This window comes from Doryrhamphus excisus, chromosome 16 (assembly GCF_030265055.1).
Source record: "Doryrhamphus excisus isolate RoL2022-K1 chromosome 16, RoL_Dexc_1.0, whole genome shotgun sequence".
Classification (NCBI taxonomy): domain Eukaryota; kingdom Metazoa; phylum Chordata; class Actinopteri; order Syngnathiformes; family Syngnathidae; genus Doryrhamphus; species Doryrhamphus excisus.
The window spans coordinates 11,312,927-11,333,794 of record NC_080481.1 but is presented as its reverse complement, the minus strand read 5'-3'; the positions used below and the strand labels follow the sequence as shown (position 1 = coordinate 11,333,794).

The 20,868-nt window shown below is 40.8% G+C and overlaps 3 protein-coding genes across 7 annotated transcripts; 1 reads left to right on the top strand and 2 right to left on the bottom strand.

The window, feature by feature from the left end:
* Positions 1-42: 42 nt before the first annotated feature.
* plod1a (procollagen-lysine, 2-oxoglutarate 5-dioxygenase 1a) lies at positions 43-10,373 on the bottom strand. 3 transcript variants are annotated; one of them, XM_058050629.1, is made up of 19 exons: positions 9,947-10,373; positions 9,089-9,180; positions 8,290-8,423; positions 7,733-7,896; positions 7,293-7,405; positions 7,159-7,222; positions 6,547-6,644; positions 6,295-6,396; positions 6,069-6,200; positions 4,942-5,063; positions 4,752-4,856; positions 4,544-4,669; positions 4,176-4,317; positions 3,959-4,072; positions 3,819-3,884; positions 2,698-2,802; positions 2,418-2,564; positions 2,125-2,250; positions 43-598 (listed from the first exon to the last, which is right to left on the bottom strand). In XM_058050629.1, the coding sequence occupies exons 1-19, from the start codon at positions 10,035-10,037 to the stop codon at positions 443-445; spliced, it is 2,199 nt and encodes a 732-aa protein (XP_057906612.1). In that variant the 5' UTR covers positions 10,038-10,373; the 3' UTR covers positions 43-442. The 3 variants fall into 3 exon arrangements, 2 of the variants coding, with proteins under 2 accessions (XP_057906612.1, XP_057906611.1); XM_058050628.1 differs by lacking the exon at positions 2,125-2,250 and adding an exon at positions 1,745-1,870 and having other exon boundaries at positions 46-598; positions 9,947-10,372; XR_009119718.1 differs by having other exon boundaries at positions 569-598; positions 1,745-2,250.
* A 724-nt stretch (positions 10,374-11,097) lies between these two features.
* kiaa2013 (KIAA2013 ortholog) lies at positions 11,098-14,586 on the top strand. The gene is made up of 2 exons (XM_058050634.1): positions 11,098-12,395; positions 12,478-14,586. Exons 1-2 carry the CDS (start codon positions 11,420-11,422, stop codon positions 13,335-13,337), a joined length of 1,836 nt encoding a protein of 611 aa, XP_057906617.1. The 5' UTR covers positions 11,098-11,419; the 3' UTR covers positions 13,338-14,586.
* A 153-nt stretch (positions 14,587-14,739) lies between these two features.
* LOC131103993 (polyhomeotic-like protein 2) lies at positions 14,740-19,381 on the bottom strand. 3 transcript variants are annotated; one of them, XM_058050640.1, is made up of 7 exons: positions 18,925-19,070; positions 18,485-18,647; positions 16,982-17,060; positions 16,561-16,672; positions 15,858-15,984; positions 15,516-15,750; positions 14,740-15,429 (listed from the first exon to the last, which is right to left on the bottom strand). In XM_058050640.1, exons 2-7 carry the CDS (start codon positions 18,620-18,622, stop codon positions 15,275-15,277), a joined length of 846 nt encoding a protein of 281 aa, XP_057906623.1. In that variant the 5' UTR covers positions 18,623-18,647; positions 18,925-19,070; the 3' UTR covers positions 14,740-15,274. The 3 variants fall into 3 exon arrangements, with proteins under 3 accessions (XP_057906623.1, XP_057906621.1, XP_057906622.1); XM_058050638.1 differs by lacking the exon at positions 18,925-19,070 and adding an exon at positions 19,077-19,381 and having other exon boundaries at positions 14,741-15,429; XM_058050639.1 differs by lacking the exon at positions 18,925-19,070 and adding an exon at positions 19,188-19,381 and having other exon boundaries at positions 14,741-15,429.
* Between the last annotated feature and the right edge of the window lie 1,487 nt (positions 19,382-20,868).

Genomic DNA, 20,868 nt, shown 5'->3' with positions numbered 1-20,868 from the left:
GGCATTTAAGCCACAAGCCTATGTACTAGTACCCTGGAATAAAATGAAAGGACAATAAAATCAGCGTTGACAGTAAAGGTATTTATTGAGCTGACCTGTTTTTACACGAACTGGAGTAGTAAATGTTTCGTACCAACCAGGGTTTGAGGCATACCCCGCATACTACCAGCTACGGGCACAAAATACTAGGCTTTTCGGTAGCATCATTCACACTATATGAAAAAATAAATATGCAAATTTTTGACAGTACATTTGAAGTTGACCTTTTTGAAACAATTTACTGGCACCAGTTCCCTTTTTTTGTAGGTCTGTCCACTCATTGTTGGACAGAATATATATGTCACATTAAAACAAGTGAAGCGGCAGTCAACACTCAGTGTGACTTATCTATTTTAAATATACAGCCAGTGTGTATGTGTCCTTGGGTGACGCGTGTGCTCGTTCAGGGGTCCACAAATGACACTGCAATATAGCGGACACCGGCTGTGGTGGGCAAACCTTCGTGGTAGTGGGTGAGGCGCCCCGGGTGCATGAGGGCCCAGCCTTTACGTGGGGCATCGATGGCGCAGTCATAGCGAAGGAACCGGCATCCACCACCCTAAGGTCACAATCAGACATTAAGATATTACCAACAGAAATATGCCATGTGGTATTTGTACACTTATTTACAATATATTTATTAATATATTGACAAAAAGATGTAGGCTTTTAACTGTAATGTTGACTTTCCTTAATGTGGCTGTGACTTTTTTTTTTTACAAATCCTGTCATACTCTGAGGGGTTGACCTACTGCTTTACTCCACTTTAAATGTCAGCTTTACAAATGCCATGTGTGCTCATCAGGCATTGTGGACCACATGTACCACAAAGTCATATTAAAAAGGTAATCACATTTGTGGAGCCCACGTTGAAACGTAAAGGCTACGATTTGAAGTATGTGCAGTTCTTTTATCACCCTAATAGCTTTTAATTTAAAAATGTAACATTCATTTATGATTATTTACCATAGATGTTTTCTGTTTATTTTTCAAAATATAAAAGGATATGTGTCTGAACTTGTCATTTCAAGATTATAAAAAGAAATATACAGTCAAACTTTGGTTTTCGTATGACTCGATTTTGGCCAACTCACTGTGAATGTACTTTTTATTGTGTATGACTGGTAAATAACCTGCTATGGCGCCAAAGAATGATGTAAAACGAGAATTCTCCATAGAATGTCATTTTGGAAATGATTAATTGACTTTACATGATTTCCTATGGGAAAAATGTCCCTGGTTTTTGTGCTTTTCGGTTTTCATCTGACCTTTAGGAGCTCATAACGAAAACTAAAAGGTAGTACAGTACCAAAATGTAGAACAACATCAGCATCGAACAGTGTGATCCTGTGATTAGCCCAGTGTATTGAAGATGCAGGGAAATGAGATGGATGCAACAACAAGAATAAAAGGTCTTAGCATTTAGATTCATGACTCATGCAAAAGGGGACAAACTTACAAATGCAGATTTGACAAAAAATGAAATGGAAACATGTGAAACACCAGGAATGTAATGTACATGCCAGTCAAAGCGATGCACTTTTAATGAGGATAAATCTTGCCTTTTGTACTATAGTACTTGACAGCAATATGAAAATGCTCTGATGTGTTTACCCTCCCATCCCGTAGACTGATAAACTGCATATAAATCAGCAGAAACTGATTTTTTTTGCAATGTTTTATTCAACATGTAATGGCCACTCACCTGGTAATCAAGGCCCCTCTGATTGAGTGCTATGTTTATAGTGAATGTGGAGGCGTCGTGATGTGGCCTCAAAAATGGCTGCTCATCTGGCTTATATCTAACTACAAAGGCCAAGTCAAACTGAGCCTGCAAACACACAAGAAAGGAGGAAAGTCATGCAAGCATTCACATGGAGACTGCTGGAGTGGACGCACAGAGAGTGTTTTGCCAACGCGTGTACGGTGGCGCGGTTCCTGCTTAACAAAAGACAAGCATCAGCCTGCTTCCACATCCAACATTCAGGCCCACAGATGGAGGAGAACAAAGCAGAGAGTGGTGCACATCACCCGCATCGTCAGTTCCTGAAGCTTCTATTACCGGCCTGCTTCTCCCCTGTTTACCTGGTAGTCAACTTCTTTGCTGTTGAGAGCAATGTTTATAGTGAATGTGGAGGCATCATGGTGAGGCTCGAGCAGGGGTTGCTCGTCCGGTTTGTACCTCACCACAAAGTTCAAGGGGGTAGAACACTGTAAGAAGAGGTTTGTCAGCAGAAGACGAAACAGAGCAACAATGGGATGGAAGTTCTGGTTCCAAAAGTAACATATAAGCATATCAGCCGCAGAATCTAAGTCTCTGGAATATAAACGGAAGATTAAGTCCCACATCTCTTGCATAAATGTGCAACTTGTCTTACCTTGGTGTAGTAACCAGGATACATTTTCTCTGTTATTGGCGCAATGTACTCCAGTAAAAACTGTTGCCATTCCTTGTCAAAGTTGATCTGATTCATGTGAATGTCGATGGTGGGGACATTCTCATAGCCACCTTGAATTCTCGTGTCCTGAATACATCAAATGCATCAGTCACTCATTAGAGAAGGACGACAACATGTACTGATTATTTTATCACCCTTGATTGAAAAAAGATGATATTTGTCATTATATTCTCACATAAATGTAGAAGGGTAACCTTACCACATTACCGCCTCCTGACCACTTCCCAAAGTTTTCCATTTCTTCAACCAGGTGGTTGCAAGCGACATCGGAGAAAATTGGAAACCAGTATACATCAGGGCAAGGCTGGGAAGCAGAAATTACAGAGCAAGGTTTAAGGGATTTAATCTACTGTGTATAAATTGACCGTACAAAAGACTATTGAAGTCACACCACAAACATGTTATATTGATATTTTATTCATTCATTCATTTTTTACCGCTTTTCCTCACGAGGGTCGCGGGGTGTGCTGGAGCCTATCCCAGCTGTCTTCGGGCGAGAGGCGGGGTACACCCGTGGATTGGTCGCCAGCCAATCACAGGGCACATATAGACAAACAACCATTCACACTCACATTCATACCTATGGACAATTTGGAGTCGCTAATTAACCTTAAGCATGTTTTTGGAATGTGGGAGGAAACCGGAATACCCAGAGAAAACAAACACATGCACAGGAAGAACATATATCCCTGGTCTCCTAGCTGTGAGGTCTGCGTTGATATTTTATTATTTTAGTTATTTTATGCATGTGTGTCCTGTTGACATTCACTCTCTCACTCTGTTGTCTTTGCACTCATGGCGATAGCCAATAATACCTTGTGGTACTGATTAGTGGTACTGATAATTTAGTGGTACATGTTCCTGCCGATTCCTGGCCACTACCCTCCCCCAAACCCTGAACACAATATTCTCATGTCTTACCGCCAACAGGGTTTGCTACTAAAAACATGGTATCAGAAGTGGGATCCCTTGTTTGACCAGATTGGGAGACTGAGACTCAGGATTCTGGACCTTCTACTGGTATCTTCTAATGAATACATTAATTGTCTGCTGCAGTGAGATCAGTATCTTTTACTAAACCTAAACACCTTTACCAAACTGTGCACCTTAGTTTTGCTGAAACTTGTGAAAGGAAAATGGTAAGCAAGATAAGCGAATTGAGTGTTGTACCACTCACTCCATAAGCTGAAGTAGCGGGTTATTGTGTGTAGCTGCTCTGTAGGAGTTCACAACTCAATGCAAAAGGGTCGGAAAATGAGCACAATAGGTCCCCTTTAAGAGAAAATTGTTACAATTCAAAACTTCCTCATCTCAACTTACAGTTAAAATGAGTTTATCTTTCATGATGCGAGTGTAGTTCTCATGAATGTAGCGCTCCTGCCAATCCTGAAATAACACACAAAAGATAAGAACTCTGACATTCAAACAACACAATAAAGCTGATTATCTATGTTTCCCACCTCGGGATTTTCAAGCATCTGCCACAGATCATTATGCAGATGACTGGTCTGGTAGTTTTCCGTTGATAGGATCCGTCCAAACGTTTGCATGTTGGTTACATACATGAAAACACCCTGAGAAGAAAGGCAAGGCATTTTACATTTATAATGTATTTCATATAGGTGCAATACAATTTGCTTCCCATTTATGAGAATTTCTCTCTTATGTTTCAGTCACCTTATTTCTAACGTGTTGACAGAAAGCCATGTCAGAGTCCAAGGACTGTGAGTGAAATAGATCGCTGTCTGAGAGCTCTGAGCGGAGGAGGTCGGCCTTCATCAGGTACACACTGGTTATATATGGGACATTCCATATCCCCCTGAAAACAGCACAACATTTGACATTTTATATACACCAAGATTATTAACATGCTCTCACAACTGGACCAACATTATGATCTGGGATTGCTTCAATTGGCCAGGTCAAGGTAATAAAAAACTGATTCAGTTAACATATGTTTTGGTTAGAGGTGAACTAGCAAAGGTTTCACCGTATAATGATAAAATAAGAACATTTTCGATAGAAAAAACATTTAAGTAACCTACGTCCTGTGTCCCTGAACGATGTCCACGTAGTCCTCAGACCTGGCATAGTAACCATCTGCGCTGAGGGCTCCCCAGAAGTTGCTCCACAGTCGGCCACTACGGGTCAACATCGGTGCCACAATAGGACTAAAAAGCAATTGAAGTGTTATTAGAATTCTATAGCTCTCTGAATACAGTTGGAATTTAGTAGTAAACATTTGATACTTGCAGGTTTTGTTCAATTAGAGTTTTAAGAGTGTTCTCATTCTTCAAAACAACTTCAACGTCCAAGTTGAAGAAATAGTCACAGTTTGCCTGCTTCCTGCACATATCCCTGTAAGAGGAAAATGTAAAAACCAGAAACAATTCACAATTCAGAGTCAATTCACTAGAAGATGTGCTGTGACTTGTTGACTCACAAGCCCATGTTGCGTGCAGTTGCTCCATCCAACCCTTCTTCAGGCCCAATGAACTTGACATCCAGGTAAAGATTTCCATAATCCTGGAGGAAGGAACTAACCTCACGCTCATGGTGAAGTTCCTACAAAAATAAAGATATTATAAATATTAGGGATGTCAAATATGCCAATTTTGTCCAACTCTCAATTTCCAATACGTGACATAAGGGTTCAATTCCACCCTAGGCCATCTCTGTGTGGAGTTTGCATGTTCTCGTGCATGCGTGGGTTTTCTCCGGGTACTCCGGTTTCCTCCCACATTCCCAAAAACATGCTAGGTTAATTGGCGACTCCAAATTGTCCATTGGAATGAATGTGAGTGTGAATGGTTGTTTGTCTATATGTGCCCTGTGATTGGCTGGCGACCAGTCCAGGGTGTACCCCGCCTCTCGCCCGAAGACAGCTGGGATAGGCTCCAGCACCCCCCGTGACCCTCGTGAGGAAAACGCGGTAGAAAATGAATGAATGAATGAATGACATAACATGACATAGTATCTCCTGTGATGGAATGAACACATACATATGGGTTGTATACGGTATTTAAAATGTCGGTTTTCATAATAGGGAAAACATCTGATACCAATATGAACCAATATCACATTTTTAGTTTGATATCGGGCTTATAATTAGCAATAACGGACATTCCTAATACAAATTGAATAGGAGCAGTGGTGCGCCATCAGGGCCACAAGTCCGTCTCTGCTGGATTAAACACTGAACACACAGAAACACTGCCTGACATTTACAAGTTAAATTCCAGTATTTGTTCCATTTACACAATAACATCAGCATATTTTTGTCCAGAGACATCCGCCAACAAAATCCTACCCAGAAGAAGCCAATTCCATCTTTTGTCCGATATCATTCCAATTCCACAATATTGTCCCTTTGATCTCAGGCACTTAACCCTAAAAATAATAACATGAAAATCAGTCCCGATAAGTAGATCAGACATTTAGACTTGGTTTAGGGGTATGTCATAGACATATCCAACTGTGTCCACTTATTGATGAGGCCATTGTACACACCTGCAGTGAAGTGATAAAACAACGACAAATAAAACTGGTGTAGTAAACTTGTCATTTTACCTTGTTGAAAACAAAGAGTTGGAGTCTATTCTTGGGATACTGGAGCTTCACTAGGCGTTCAAAAAACACAGCGACAAAAGGGGTGGGCTGCTGAATGAAGACGCCAATCACCACCAGAGGATATTCATCTTCCTGATGGAGGGGGAATATTGATTGTGAGGAAAAAGTGATCATCTATTAACATCAAAAATAAACTTAAAGCTGGTAAGACAGAGTTATAACAAACCTTTAGAGATGCAAGTGGGCGTAGATCCTCGTGGCACACGGTGCAGCCAGTCTCAAATGTCCACGTGTTTGGTATGTAGTTACCGAGGTAGTTAATCTGAAGCTGAAAAACAAAGTCTTCTTGTTGATCATCACATGTCAAATATCCAGCAAAATACCATTTTCTCTTATAAATACTTTCTTATGATATCAATTTGGTGCCAAAATAGGATCCAAATATAAAGTAATCACTAAAGTCATAACTAGTAAGTACCTTGGTCGGTCCATTCCCGTGGATGATGACAGGTAGAGTATCATACAGCAAATTTCTGGCTCGCACGTGCCCATCCTCAAATTTTAACACCACCTCATCTGCAAATGCAACACACATATATGCACGATATTCACTAGTGATTTTCACTCATCTACTGCTTTGTGCAGAAAGAGAGCTACTGTAGGGTGTCCCCTGTTTCTTTCGAAATCGCAAGTCTGAAGTTTTCATCGTTTGGATCAGAAGGATGTTACCTATGAGAGCTTTAACACTCCAGCCTCACGTAGACCTAACAAATTCCTTTCTTGGAAAAAAAAAATCCTGGAGAAACTGCATTGCGCAGCTCATGTTTAAACATGCCATCCCCGTCTAGGCAGCTGCAACCTACTGTATTTCATTGTGATATACAATAAATACCATGAGAGAAATATGTTTTATTTGTATTTATGAATATGAATATTACAATAATTATGACAATTAAATTAATGAATATTACAAATAATTATGGATATTAAAATAATTAGGACTATTATAAGAAAATGTACAAAACAAATGATTAAATATTTTAAAAATTCCAAATATTAATTATAATCTTGAAATTATGATTTCACTCACCTAAGGCTCCATGAAGGTTCTGAAACAATCTGCATTTGCTGTCCAGTGTGATATTTATAGATTTCTGAAAGATATTTAATATACTAATGAAACAACAAAGCCCTAGGTCAAATCAGTAGTGTCCTCCGTCTTACTCTTTTATCTGGATTGATATAAATCTTGGTAAAAAAGAGCTGATCGCTGTCGTTGTCTGCTCCCGCCCAGTCAGCAACCATTTCCTTGATGTTGGGCAGGTAGCCAATGAAGCCTGAGGAAAGCAGTAAACTTGAGTTAGTTGACATGCAAAAAGCTTTCATTATAACCACCGAGTTTACTTTTTATGGCCTCTGCCATGTGCTTACTTCATGTAAATGTTCTTGTTCTACAGAGGTGGTCTTTCAGCTACCAGCTACAGTAACTACATGCATTAAACTTCTGCTGAAACAAAACCATGTCTGCTTGAACTAAAATCTCACGTGATTGATAGAACGGAGGCAATGTGTATGTCAAAGTCCCTGAAGATAAAATATCTTTGCATGAATAATAACCGAGTGATAACCATTCACTATTCAAACATGACAAAATGAGTTTATACCTCCTGAGCCGAGGAACCTGTTGCCCTCACGGACATGTGGATGCTTATCCTCCAAGTGTCTGTCAGGCCAAATCAAGCTCTCAGACGAGAAAACCACCTTGTGTTTGGCCTGCACAAACTTCTTTATCAGTTCTTTGGGACTTGAGGCGAAAATCACATCATAGCTGTGTAACACAAGAAGGAAAGTTCTGAAATGTTGCTGCAGACCAACACAGCAGGGGTCAGCTTATAAGTTAGTCATTAACTCCGAGGATGTACCTTTTTCTTTATGTGACACTCACAAAAGGGGACCTATTATGCTTATTACACTTTTCTGACTTATAAATGTAGTTGGAAAGTTGTGTTTGCGCATTTGGAAGTGAGCCCTGAAAGAAGTTTGGTTATGTTATCTATCAACACCAGTGCAGCTGTCCAGTACACCAGTCTTTAAGTAAAAATGGAAGCGTTTGTTTGTGATGCAGCTCATTAAGTACAATTTTTAAATGTAGAAATTAGATTGCAAACTAGTGTGAATTTAAATCACCATTTTTTTCATTTTTTGTGTGCAGCCCTATTACCTGTCAATAAAAAGAATAAGTTTATCCTCATCCTTCATGTCTTCCAGTGCGTCTTTTAAAATTCGTAATTTTTGTCCTCCCCCAGGGGTTGACAAGTAGTCGCCCCCTTTCCATTTCTGACCCCGACCTAGAACCTGGAAACACACAACACAAATAATCATTACCGACTCAACATGTACAATGTTTCATAGATACAGTAGTGTTTAAGAAAATATTTAAAATGTTACTTTAAACCTAAACCCAAGTGCGTTTTGGATCATTGAGCTTCAGGTGGACATTGTCCTTCAGTATTTTTTGGTAGACAGCATACTCCATAGCTTCATTTATCACAGCAAGACCATCACACTACTACCACCACATTTTACTGTTGGGATGATGTTCTTTTTCTGAAATGCGGCATTAGTTTTAGGCCTGATGTAATGGGACACACACCTTCCAAAAAGTTAAAATGTTATCCCCAAAAGTTTTGGGGATCGTCAAGGTGTTTTCTGGCAAAATTGAGACAAGCCTTTAATGTTCTTTTTGGTCAGCAGGGGTTTTGGTTTTCGTTGTGTGTGGATAATGACTCTCACTGTGGTTTGCTGGAGTCCCAAAACTTTAGTAATTACTTTATAACCATTTCCGGACCAATAGATCTCAATTAATCTCAGTTATGTTTTAACGGATATATTTAAATCTTACATTGAAAGGGTGTGAATGCAATGAGCCCAGTAGAAGTGCCTCAGGGGTAATATTTTCGAAATGAAAAAAAACATGCCAGTTTTCTTTTAAACAATCCAGAAAAACCTTGATTTCCCACCTTGACAGTGTAATTAAAGTGTTTGGCTGATCTCAAGAAACGCCTGAAGCCATCGGTCTCCTTAGTTGCTACTGTCACAACCAAAAGTTTGTCTGGAAGGAGAGGAATTCACCATGACAATTTAATATGACACTTCTCATGAAGACACTTAAATAGACGAGTCACAGCACATCCTGTCCATGTGAGCTACCAATATGTATACACATATATATTTATTATAGTATTCTATATATGTGACATAACATGTGTACAAGAGCGTGTCTCTATTTTTATACATGTGGAACAGGGGTGTCCAAAGTGGCCATTTGCGGTCGCATATTCGCCTGTAAAAGTAAAGCAGAATGTATTGACAAACGGCTGAAATGTTCTTATTCATAATTAATAACAACACAAAGCCCTTCCATACTCGTTTCCAACTTTGAGCGCACAATGAACACTCAAAATGCTAAGTATGGGAGTCCTCGAATTGAGACACGGCACGTTGAAATCAACAACAGGTCTTAATGTCAAATTTAGCTAAAGGTTTAATCCCATGGGGGGAAGAAAAAGTGGCGGAAACAAACATGAGCAGTGCTGTCCACGTCAGCGACACCGACTGGCGTTTTTCTTTCACGGCCCGGGGGGGCAAATGTACTGTATATTCCCTCATTTCCTCTCAACTCTTTGGAAGAAACACGGCGGTGTGAAATACACAACACAACACAACACAACACAACACAACAAACCGCATTAAAAACAGAGGAACTAGAGGACGCAGCTAAAGCTAACAGTATCATTAAAAAGTATCTGGTGTGTTTAAAGCCACACGTTTTTTGAGACAGTTTGCCACTCACTCCCTAACTAACCAAGGCGGCTTACCTTCTTTGAGGTGTTGCTCGTCACAGTCGCTCAGTGGAAGGAGCGTACAGATAACAAGGACCGGGAGCAGCAACCAGAGCCAAAGTTTCATCTTGGGAACTTGTAATATCCGTTTAACGGGATGGTTGGAGTGTGGAATCCTGGAACTTCCTCCGCAGACTGGCTCGTGAATGTAAAGGTCGAGTGGCCTCAAACGCAACCACCTCTCTCTCTCTCTCTCTCCCTCTCTCACCCTTTCTCTCCCAAACGCTTTCAAATGTTTGTGAACAAACAAAAAGCCATGGATTCAAGACTCACCGAGGTGACTGGGATTTTACACAGTCGTGATAAATAAACACGCAGTGATTTACGAGGCGAGTGCAAATGTATAATGTAAATATAAAAGTGGAATCCCAGCTGTTGGGTGAACGTGAGCTTCTACACGCAGGAGGGGTGTGCGGATCTAGCCACAGATCGACAACATCGATATCAAAAGGAGCATCAGTCTCATATCGCTATTACCGTGGTGATATCGATATAGCCAAATTAGTAAAATGAGAATCTGTGGTTTTGCTTTGAAACACTTTACAATAGAATAGAATGTTATCGTCACTTTTACAAGAAAAAAGTAAATCAACACATTTGCATTATTTACTATATAGCTGCATTGTCCTATGTTGTTGTATTTACAGTACATATTGTTAAATGTTAATAATATTTAAAAAAATAAGTGTAATAAGTATGTTCTAAACATGCACAATTGCCATTCACATCTCCATGTGTATTCTTTATTATTCATTTACACTACATTTACTGGATATTATTTATTATTCATCATGCATATTAATTTGTACATTAATTTTCATTGCCGGACATTATTTTATTGTATTTATTTTTTATTTCTTGATATGTAATCTTGTGTGCTGCTACTATTCACTTTGCTGTTATGTAATGTATATAATGATGTAAAAAAGTTTTTTATAGTTTCCAATCCCTGCAGCAGTCGTAATACTATCCCTGGTTTGTACAACACTGACAAACGAATGTTTATAAGGGATACATTCCTGTCAAACCTATCATTTTGGAGCTGGAATCACAGCTCCACATCTCCAACACGCTAGATGGCGATATTATACTTACAAATAGAATTACTAACTTCCGGGTTACTTTACGACTAGTAGCTTTACGACAGTTGTTCAAAGCGGAAGTGTCAGGTGCTACTCGCTGTTTGTCAAGAATTATTTATTTGACATGAAAGTCAAACATAACACAAAGGACCTGGTATGTTACCTAATCGGTGATTGTCTTTAGTAGCTTTGTGAAGAAGATGAAAGGAAGCAGAATATTGGCAGTTTGTCTTTACGCGCCTACTACGCAGCAAAGCAAATGTAGCCTGAATAGAATCCTGGATCTGTTAACATGCTAGCAGTTATTGACTTTATAACTGGATAAACGCGTCACTTTCAAGTATTCGGACACCCATTTGAATAAACAATGTGGCTACAGCAACGACTGAAGGGGCTACCTGGCTTGTTGTCTAGCAGCTGGGCTAGAAGACTTCTCATCGGACTGCTCGTCTTCTTCATTTTCTACTGGTACCTTGGAACGGAGCGCAGTTGGAGGTTCTTTAGTGGTTCGGGTATGCCCGGCGGGGCGGTTGGACTATGTCTCCAGGCGGAAATCCACAGGTGGAAGTCTCTTATGGAACGTGGGGAGGGTTTATACAGCACATCTCAGGAACAACTTGATACACCTTTTGTATCAGGTAACGGCCACATTCTTATTGACACTGACTCTAACAAACTCTGGGTTGCGTCGTCTTCGCAGCCCGGGTCAGCTCCAGTCCATCAGACAGAGTTTTCCCCAATAGTTGGCGTTCACCTCGAGGGGAAGCAGACTGAAGCACGAGCAACTATGATGTGGTTCCGGAAAGGATCTGTGTTGTCAGTCCGCTGTGCCTCACCTGTTGCCGTGCAGTCAGCCCGGGGCTGTGTCACAATCAGAGAGGAGTTTATTGCTCACAGGAGTCGTCATAACGTCTATTTTCAGAGAATCCACATCAACAACCCTTCAGAGAAGCCAGCCACCTTTGAGATCTCTTCCAAACCCATAGACTTCGGCAGGTTCTCCTCCAGGTTGGACAAAGTGGAGGACAAAGACATCGTCCTCTCTTCGGGCAGAGTGCCTTTAGAGAAGAACCGAATGGTGCTGGTGGTGATTGTCACAAAGAAGCTCAACAACAGAATCCAGGTTTTTCCTAACTCAGAGTACACAGACAATATTGTGTCTGTGGTGAGGACTTCAGAGCCTATCGAGCCCTCAAAGGAGACCTTTGAGCACTCAAAGCTGGAGGAGATCTTTTTAAGCCTCTGCGATGGTGCCAAAAAAGAGCTGGGAGAGCTGCTGAGGGCTTCTGTGGATGATCTGGTCATAGATCACCAACAAGCCTGGATGGATCTCTTCATTTCAGGTGAGCAGAAAATCTGCATCCTAAAAGAAATTGTGTTCGTCCGACAAGGTTGCTGCTTGAGCTAATTAGCGTCTCTGTCCAGGTGTGGAAATGAGGAAGATCACCGACTCGCACACGCCATCGAGCCGCACGGTAAATGCCACGCTCTACTACATCCTGTCATCGTCAACGGCTCCCTTGTTGGAGCGGAGGCTAAGCAGTGAAGATCGCGCTCGCCTGGAATCCAGCCTCAACTATGCCGACCACTGCTTCAGCGGCCACGCCACCATGCACGCCGAGAACCTGTGGCCCGAGAGGGTGAGCAGCACTGCTCAGATCCTGCAGCTGGTCACGCTTTGGACCCTGACTCTGCAGAAGAGAGGCTGCAAAGTGCTGGTGGCAGCTGGAGCGCACGGAGCCATGCAGGGCATGGTGCTCAGCTTTGGGGGACTTCAGTTCACTGAAAACCACCTCCAGTTCCAGGCTGATCCAGATGTGCTGCACAACAGCTACGCCCTGAGGGGGATCCACTACAACCAGGACCTCATCAGCCTGGCTGTTCTGTTGGACGTGGAGGGCAAGCCTTTCCTCCATGTGTCCGTCAAGCCGCAGGAGAAGCCCGTCAAGCTGTACGCCTGCGAGGCGGGTTGCCTCAATGAGCCTGTAGAGCTGACATCAGAGGTGAAAGGTCACACATTCCCCGTTATGGTGACCCAGCCCATCACCCCACTGCTCTACATCTCTACGGACCTACGCCACCTGCAAGACCTGCGCCATACTTTGCACCTGAAGGCCATCCTAGCCCACGAGGAGCACATGGCCAACAGGTACCCGGGTTTGCCCTTCCTCTTCTGGTTCAGTGTGGCCTCGCTCATCACACTCTTTCACCTTTTCCTCTTCAAACTCATTTACAATGAGTACTGTGGCCCTGGTGCCAAGCCTCTTTTCAGGAGCAAGGTATGATGAAACTGAACTGGAAGATAAATAATTGCAAAATTATCTTTTTTTAAGTTGTGTGTGTGTGTGTGTGTGTGTTTGTGCGTGGCGGTGGCAGCACAGATTGACTTCTTTTCCCTTCTTTGCTCCACCAAGTTCCTTAGCTCAACCCACAATCAATTTATTTTTGTTTGCTCTCTCTTTAAATGCACTTTGTACATCCCAAAATATCATATGGTGACAAATTCACAGCAGCAATGCTAACCTGGATATTAACACCACCTCCTTTTGAAAAGGACCGTTTCCAGTATTTCAGCATTAACATTAAACTATGTTTACATTAAACTCAAGAATGATCTTAAATGGTACCACAATCATTGGATGCTAAGGATCAGTGTACAAAGAACAATTAGTGTTAGGAAATCAACTGTTGTGTTTTCAAGTCAGGTTATATCCGATTTTGCATGTAAGAGGCCCCTGGAATTATTTTTAATCCATCATAGCATGTGACTTGTAAATGAACAGAAGTGCCCCTTACATTCAAGAAACTAGCAAATTAATTGAACCAACTGCCAGAAGAGTTATTGATTGATGTCTTCGCCTTCTTAATACACCTCCAGAACAGGATGTCATATGTATTGCAAACTAAATTAGTTTCCATTACCTAATATAATTTTCTTTTCTGTGGCACTTTTTTTTTACTAAGATTATGAGCTCACCTTCCAAGAAACCTGACATGATTTGCCAAGCCAAGTAGGAACATGTACGCCTGCAAAGGTGTTGTACATTTGTCTATGTAAAATGGCTTCATGTTGAGACGTCCGTACAGAACTTGTGTACCTGCTGACCACTTTGCTACAAGTCTCTTGATTGATTTCTTTTCCTGTGTGTTGTTTTTTTTAATGATCCACTCAATTAAATGAACAAGAAATCACCTGTCTTGTCTCTTGCTTGGCTTTATCCTCACTTTTTGTTGTTTTATACATGTGAAACTATAAAAATGTGTTATTTACCATTTGTTTAGGAATAGGATGCAACCAAGGAAGGACATTTTGTGATAAAAAAACATATATGTAAAAATAAAAATACTTATGGCATGTTATGACAAAATGTCCTTGGTATCCTATTAGGTTACTATGATCACAAAACAGGAAATGGAAGTCAGCTCTGTCGACTGTCTATGATGTCATCAGCGGTTGCCTTGTAGTTCTTTGACATGTTTTTATAGTTTTGCATGTATAAAGCACTTTGAAATGCATATAAATGACAAATAAAAAGCATAAACAATTTAAGGTTGTATGTTCCTCACCTAAATCAAATGCTGACACAAAGAAAAACAGACTTGCATTGAGAGAAACTACTGAAAGCACTCGCTGCCTCTCACCCCCCCCCCCTTGAATAATTGGCACATAAAATGTGGATCACAACTTCACACACAAATCCAAAAATATTCTGTTTAATAAAATGCATTAAAAAAAACACGCTTACGCTTCTTAAACTGAAGAGTTAAACGCTCATATTGCATTATGAACACTGATTCAAACCCCTACAACAAAACCACAAAATATTTCCGCCACTGATTCAAAACATGACCTGCAGCAATGTTATCGCTACCTACTAACAATAAATGCGTAGTGTACACGGTATGGTGTAGGATTGTGGCTTTGGAAGTACACAAGCACACACAGGAACCTAAACAGACAAACACATGTTGATACCCTCTTTCAAATGAAAACAATTCAGTGTTTCAAAGTGTTAAGGAAGTCAGGCCTGAAATATTCTTCCAAAAACTCATGTAAATACCACTGACCTGATACACTTTAGTAGTTGACAGCACATGGAGAAAAAGATTCCTTAAACGTAGTTCTGTACTATGAATCATATTCTGTAAGTAGGGTTTGACAATTTCAACAGCTGCAAGATGGACGTATGGATGACCTGAGACAAAGAGTGTGTGGGATGAGCTATAAGTCTTTGAGCATGCTAATTTGGGCAGCAATCTTTAGCGCCGGGCCCAGTTTGATGTTCATGGCCCCCACGAGATGGTCCTCCTTCAGCAGCAGCAGAGCCTGGCCGTCGATCTCTTGAGAACGAAAACCCTCAGCAATCTCCAGACAACCTGCAGGCAAAGAGAATGTGGAGGTTACAGCACAGTGGCAAACTCCGATAGTCCAATGTGTCCTCAATCATTTTGACATTGCGTACCTGGCAAAGAGCAGATAAATACGTAAACATCGTCCACGTTCCACTCGCCGGGGTTACTGGATAGGAAGTTGAAGAGTGTTGTGTGGTCTTCAGAATCTTGCACTTGAGGCCCCCACTGGTTGTCTGAGACGAGGGATGGGGCTTGATTATAGCTGGTCAAGTCTGAACATTGGCTGGATTCTCCCTGTGCAGGGTGAGTCATGTGACCAGCAGACTTCTGCACACAGGAAGATGTCTGAAAACACAGGAGGGTCATAGGCAAAAAAAAACCATAAAACATGTAGCAGAATATGATTTTAACATGAAGTAATGCAAAAGTGACACATCACACTGAAGTCCCACCTTGTTTTTAGACTCCATATTGTAGTTTTTGTGGTTTTCAGTCAGAGTTCTTTGTTTCTTCATGTCCTCCAGGGTAGATTTGCGGTTTGGGAAGAGACCCATTCTTTTTGTGCATCCTACGTTGTATCTAGAAAAAAAATTGCAGCAATATTAATAAATGTGCTTTTTAGATTAGTTGTCTCTTGAAAGAAAAGATATGAAATATCTACAACAGGATTATTGCATATCAAAAACATGCATTTATAATGGAAGCATATTACGTCCCAAATGGGCCGTAAGAGTCCAAGTAAGTTAGCTAGGACAATGAGGAAAATGTCACATTTTTATTGACCAATGTTTGCACAAAAGGTTATTCTTAAAGTTGCTGGGATGACATGTTGTGTTCTACGCTGGTCACTAAGTTTCAGTAATGTTAGTGTAATGTTTCCTGAGGCTTAGAAGCAGCCACCTCCATTGGAGGAAGCATCTAAATTTAAAGTTCACAGTTGGGATAATAACTGGTTTTAACACCAAGTAGCAAGAAGGGAAGGAAGGCGACTAAAAAAAGATTAATTGTCCCTACTATCCACACACATTCCACAATGGAATGACAAAAACACACACAATATTATATCGTCTGAAGCACATTGGTATTTGGAGACAGTGCTCAAGATGTTTAGTCTGAAGTCAGACAGCGGATTAATCATTCTGCATTCCATATTACCGTTTAGCACATACTGTTGAACAGAATCTTTTGGATCTTTTGAAGACATATGCAAAGTCCACCTTGCCACATAGCTCACACGTAAGCGTGGGCTCTTGCTGAGACTTGAAATCTGAGAAACAATAAAGAAAAGAAACAATTAGACATAAACACAAAGCAAAGATGCACCTTATTACCGTGTAGCCCACTTTCTTGTCTCCATTAGCACAATTACAGGATTTGAATTCCTATGTAAAGTTGTGTTTGTCTAAGCTTGTCTCCAAATGTGGACGCAGCTCAAGAAACATGAGATGGACACACCCAAAGGTGTGCTGGGAGGCACGCGGATTTCCATCATTTTAACAACCTGGGTTATGACAGAGACAAGACTTCCATGTGAGATGCACTGTGTTTACACTGGACAACCAATCAATCATTATACCCTTTGGTGAGAGGCCATTCATCCTTGAGTCTGACGTGTCTCTCCTGAGGCAATCAACTGAGAAGGAAGGACGTTCAACCTGCAGACAGGATAACATTTTAATCAGATTAATCTGTTTTAATAAATTCATTAATCATGATAAATCACTAAATATGCCCATGTGTACTGTATTATTTCTGAATATGTCAATACTAGTCTGACCAGTGTGTGTTGCTACAAATGTGTCCCCTCGGAAAATTGAGTGGTGGGACGGAACGCAAGTGAGGTTTGGGGGTTCAGAGTATGTGATAAGCCATAGTCACCTCCTTTTTTTTTTTTTCATTAGGGATTACTGTGCCTGTTGAGGCGGCACGGCGGTCTAGTGGTTAGCGCGCAGACCTCACAGCTAGGAGACCAGGGTTCAATTCAATTCTCCAGGTACTCCGATTTCCTCCCACATTCCAAAAACATGCTGGGTTAATTGGCCACTCCAAATTGTCCATAGGTATGAATGTGAGTGTGAATGGTTGTTTGTCTATATGTGCCCTGAGATTGGCTGGCGACCAGTCCAGGGTGTACCCCGCCTCACGCCCGAAGACAGCTGGGATAGGCTCCAGCACCCCCCGCGATCCTCGTGAGGAAAAGCGGTAGAAAATGAATGAATGAATGCCTGTTGTTCTGGGGATAAAGTCTGGTGCTTGTTTGTCGCACTGATCATTACAGTATGATTACTGACACCTAGTGACCTAGTAGAGTACTACATATTATCACATCTTGAAAGCCAACTGAAGCCTTATAGTCATATTTTAGTATATTTTGCCATTTTTATGACTTGAAAATGCTTAGTTTAGGCAAAAATATATATATAATTTTGCTGAAATGTTTTTTTAACTAAACAATAGGCCAAAGGGCTACAGGGCGGCCAAGTGTTTAGCACGCAGGCCTCACAGCTAGGAGACCCAAGTTCAATTCCACCCTTGGCCATTTCTGTGAGGGGTTTGCATGTTTTCCTCGTGCATGTGTGGGTTTTCTCCGGGTACTCTGGTTTCCTCCCACATTCCAAAAACATGCTAGGTTAATTGGTGACTCCAAATTGTCCATAGGTATGAATGTGAGTGTGAATGGTTGTTTGTCTATATGTGCCCTGTGATTGGCTGGCGACTAGTCCAGGGTGTACCCTGCCTCTCGCCCGAAAGACAGCTGGGATCGGCCCCAGCAACCCTTGTGAGGATAAGCGGTAGAAAATGGATAAATGAATGAATAGACCATATTCAACCATGCATTGTTTATAAATATATTTTTTAAAGCGTGATAGGACTACTGTATATGTAAAACTTGGATCATTTCTTGGAGTTTTGCTGGATGAACACACCTCATTAGCATTAACACTAAAAAATACAAAACAGTGTGTTGCTAGTACTTACCATCCAGTCCAGATTTTGTCCAACACACTATTGAGACAGTGTATTACAAATTGTGTGTATGCGAGTTAAGTGACGTGAGAAACACGTGCAAAATACTCACCGGAAAAGGCTCAGCACCTTCCTGGATAACAAAGCCCTCTATTAAATGGGTCAGGATGTGGGATTTAACTAGGGCTGGGATTGGCTTGCTCTGTCCTCTGTGTTGGCTGCTGTTTGTGTTGCCATTCCCAGGGGTCATGACTGGAGCACCAGCTGCCCCTCACCTACCAACACAAGCAGCATTGCAAAGCATTTAGGTACTTTTTAGTCACACATAAGGAGGAAAAACAACCTTTTGTAGCTTTACATGACTATTTTCATTCAGATTTTTGAATCTACCAGGAAGTGACAATTACAATGAATAGCTTTGAGGGGTGTTATTTTGCTCTAAAACCCAGTATTTCTTTAATTGAATGTATATTATGTATATGTCTATGTTGCAGTTGTGTTTATTTAGAGTGGAACTAGTGTACAAGTATACAAGCTAGCATTCTGTCCCACCGGTGCTCATGTATGGCTTTCGAGGTTTGGCTAGTTCCATGTGAGGTCTCAGAAGAGCTCCACCGCATTAAAAGTCGACATTTCCGTTGGCTGTGGCACTTGAGATGATGCTAGGACTCAGGGGTTGGCTTCCTAATCCCTTCCGAACCCACCTTTGGACCACTTGGAAAAAGAGGCGCTCTCCGGGCAAAACAATGGTGACTTGGAGCGAAGAAGACCCTTTGTTCTGTTCAAGTGCTGAGACCGACGCTTCATTCACTCACCGTCCTCCCGCCGCCAAAACAGCCGCCAACGCGAAAAAGCAAATCACTTCATAGCTTCTCATTGTTCGTAGCTTCAAGCGAACTAAAATACAACATGTAGGCAACTCATTAAACACTCCACAAGCACAACACTTCTTGTAGTTCAGGCAGTGTGTGGTGGAGGTGGGCGGGTCGATTCAAATATCGATAGTATTGATATTAGAGCAGTATCGTTATCGGATAGATACTAGCTTAGTTAGATCGATATGTGTCCCTTTTCTGACGTATTTATTACTTTATTGTTATGATTTACTATATTGACTGTTGTGTTGATAAAGTGAATACATTGGGTTATTCTGTTATTATCGTTATTTTGTGTTAAAAGTGTTAAATGATCCCCAAATGAGGTTGTTAATACACCTTATTTAATTTGTTTGCCTTACTTGTTCTTATTCCGATCATAATTCTGAGTAACAAATTAAAAAAACACATAATTAAATTTTCAAAAGCATCACATTTTCAAGAAATCGGTATCAGTATCTGTATCGCCAGTCCTGGAGCTTTAGTTACTTGGTATCGATTTGATGTCAAATTTTGCACTATCGTACAGCCGAACAAGAACAAATGTTTAAGCACAACTTCCGGTATGAGCCTTCAAAATTAAAGCTGACCTTATGACACAAAGTGTATATGTAATATAATACCTAGGTTTTAATTGTAGAAATAAACTTTATTTTCTTCTATTATTATATATAGGATTTTGTTTCCCTTGTTTTAGATGCTGTACATGAATGCATCATCTCACTGTCTGCATAATATGATTATTTTCACTCTTATAACTAAAAGGTCTACTCACAGTACTCACCTTTGAACACATAGTATTATTTATCATCTTATAATATATTATATTACTATTAAACAGTCAATTGCATTTTATATATTGCATTTTAGACACATTTTGAAGACTAGGATTTGAAGACTATATTGAATACTATTATTTTGAAGCACAAAAAAGGAAATGAACAATGCTCTATTGCTGGGTTTTGATTCATCTGGCGTCCACCAACACAGCAGTACTGCCTGGCATCCATCCATCCATCCTTTGAGATGAGAGCAAACAGTGTGAGAAAGTCAACCTTGCAGCTCAAGTCTCATGTCAACACTGGAATTGATGAAAAAGGACTGTTTTGCATCAAGGACACCGTCCTCTGCTTCTTTGAAAAGAAGATTTATCAGAAAGAGGAGAGTCGCTCCCAGGGCCAACTCTAAGGATGTGAACACAGAATGTCAGCTGTGCAGGTAAGATGACATTTTTGGTTTGTTTTTTTCTTACAAAGTTTCCGCAAATGTTAGAATTTTGGTAGAAATGGTGTGTTCACAGTAAACCTTTAATGAAATTAATGAGTGTTCAGTATATTCAATTCAATCATAAATTAAGCAGAACTTTTTGGACTTAATTATTAAGTAGTACCATAAGAAGTGGGAAAAAAAAGTATCACTTAAATTTATACTTAGCTGTCGTGTTCCTTCCTTCCAGGTGTTCCATTTTGTCCAAATCTGGCACCGGGCGTATGGTTAGACGGATTCTAACAGCGTGCCTGCTCTCTCTCCTGGCCCTGCTTGGTTCCGTATCCACTGACCTCGGGTCCAACTTTGAGCTTCTCCACTCCACACAAGCTGCTTATGAAGAGCTGACTTCATG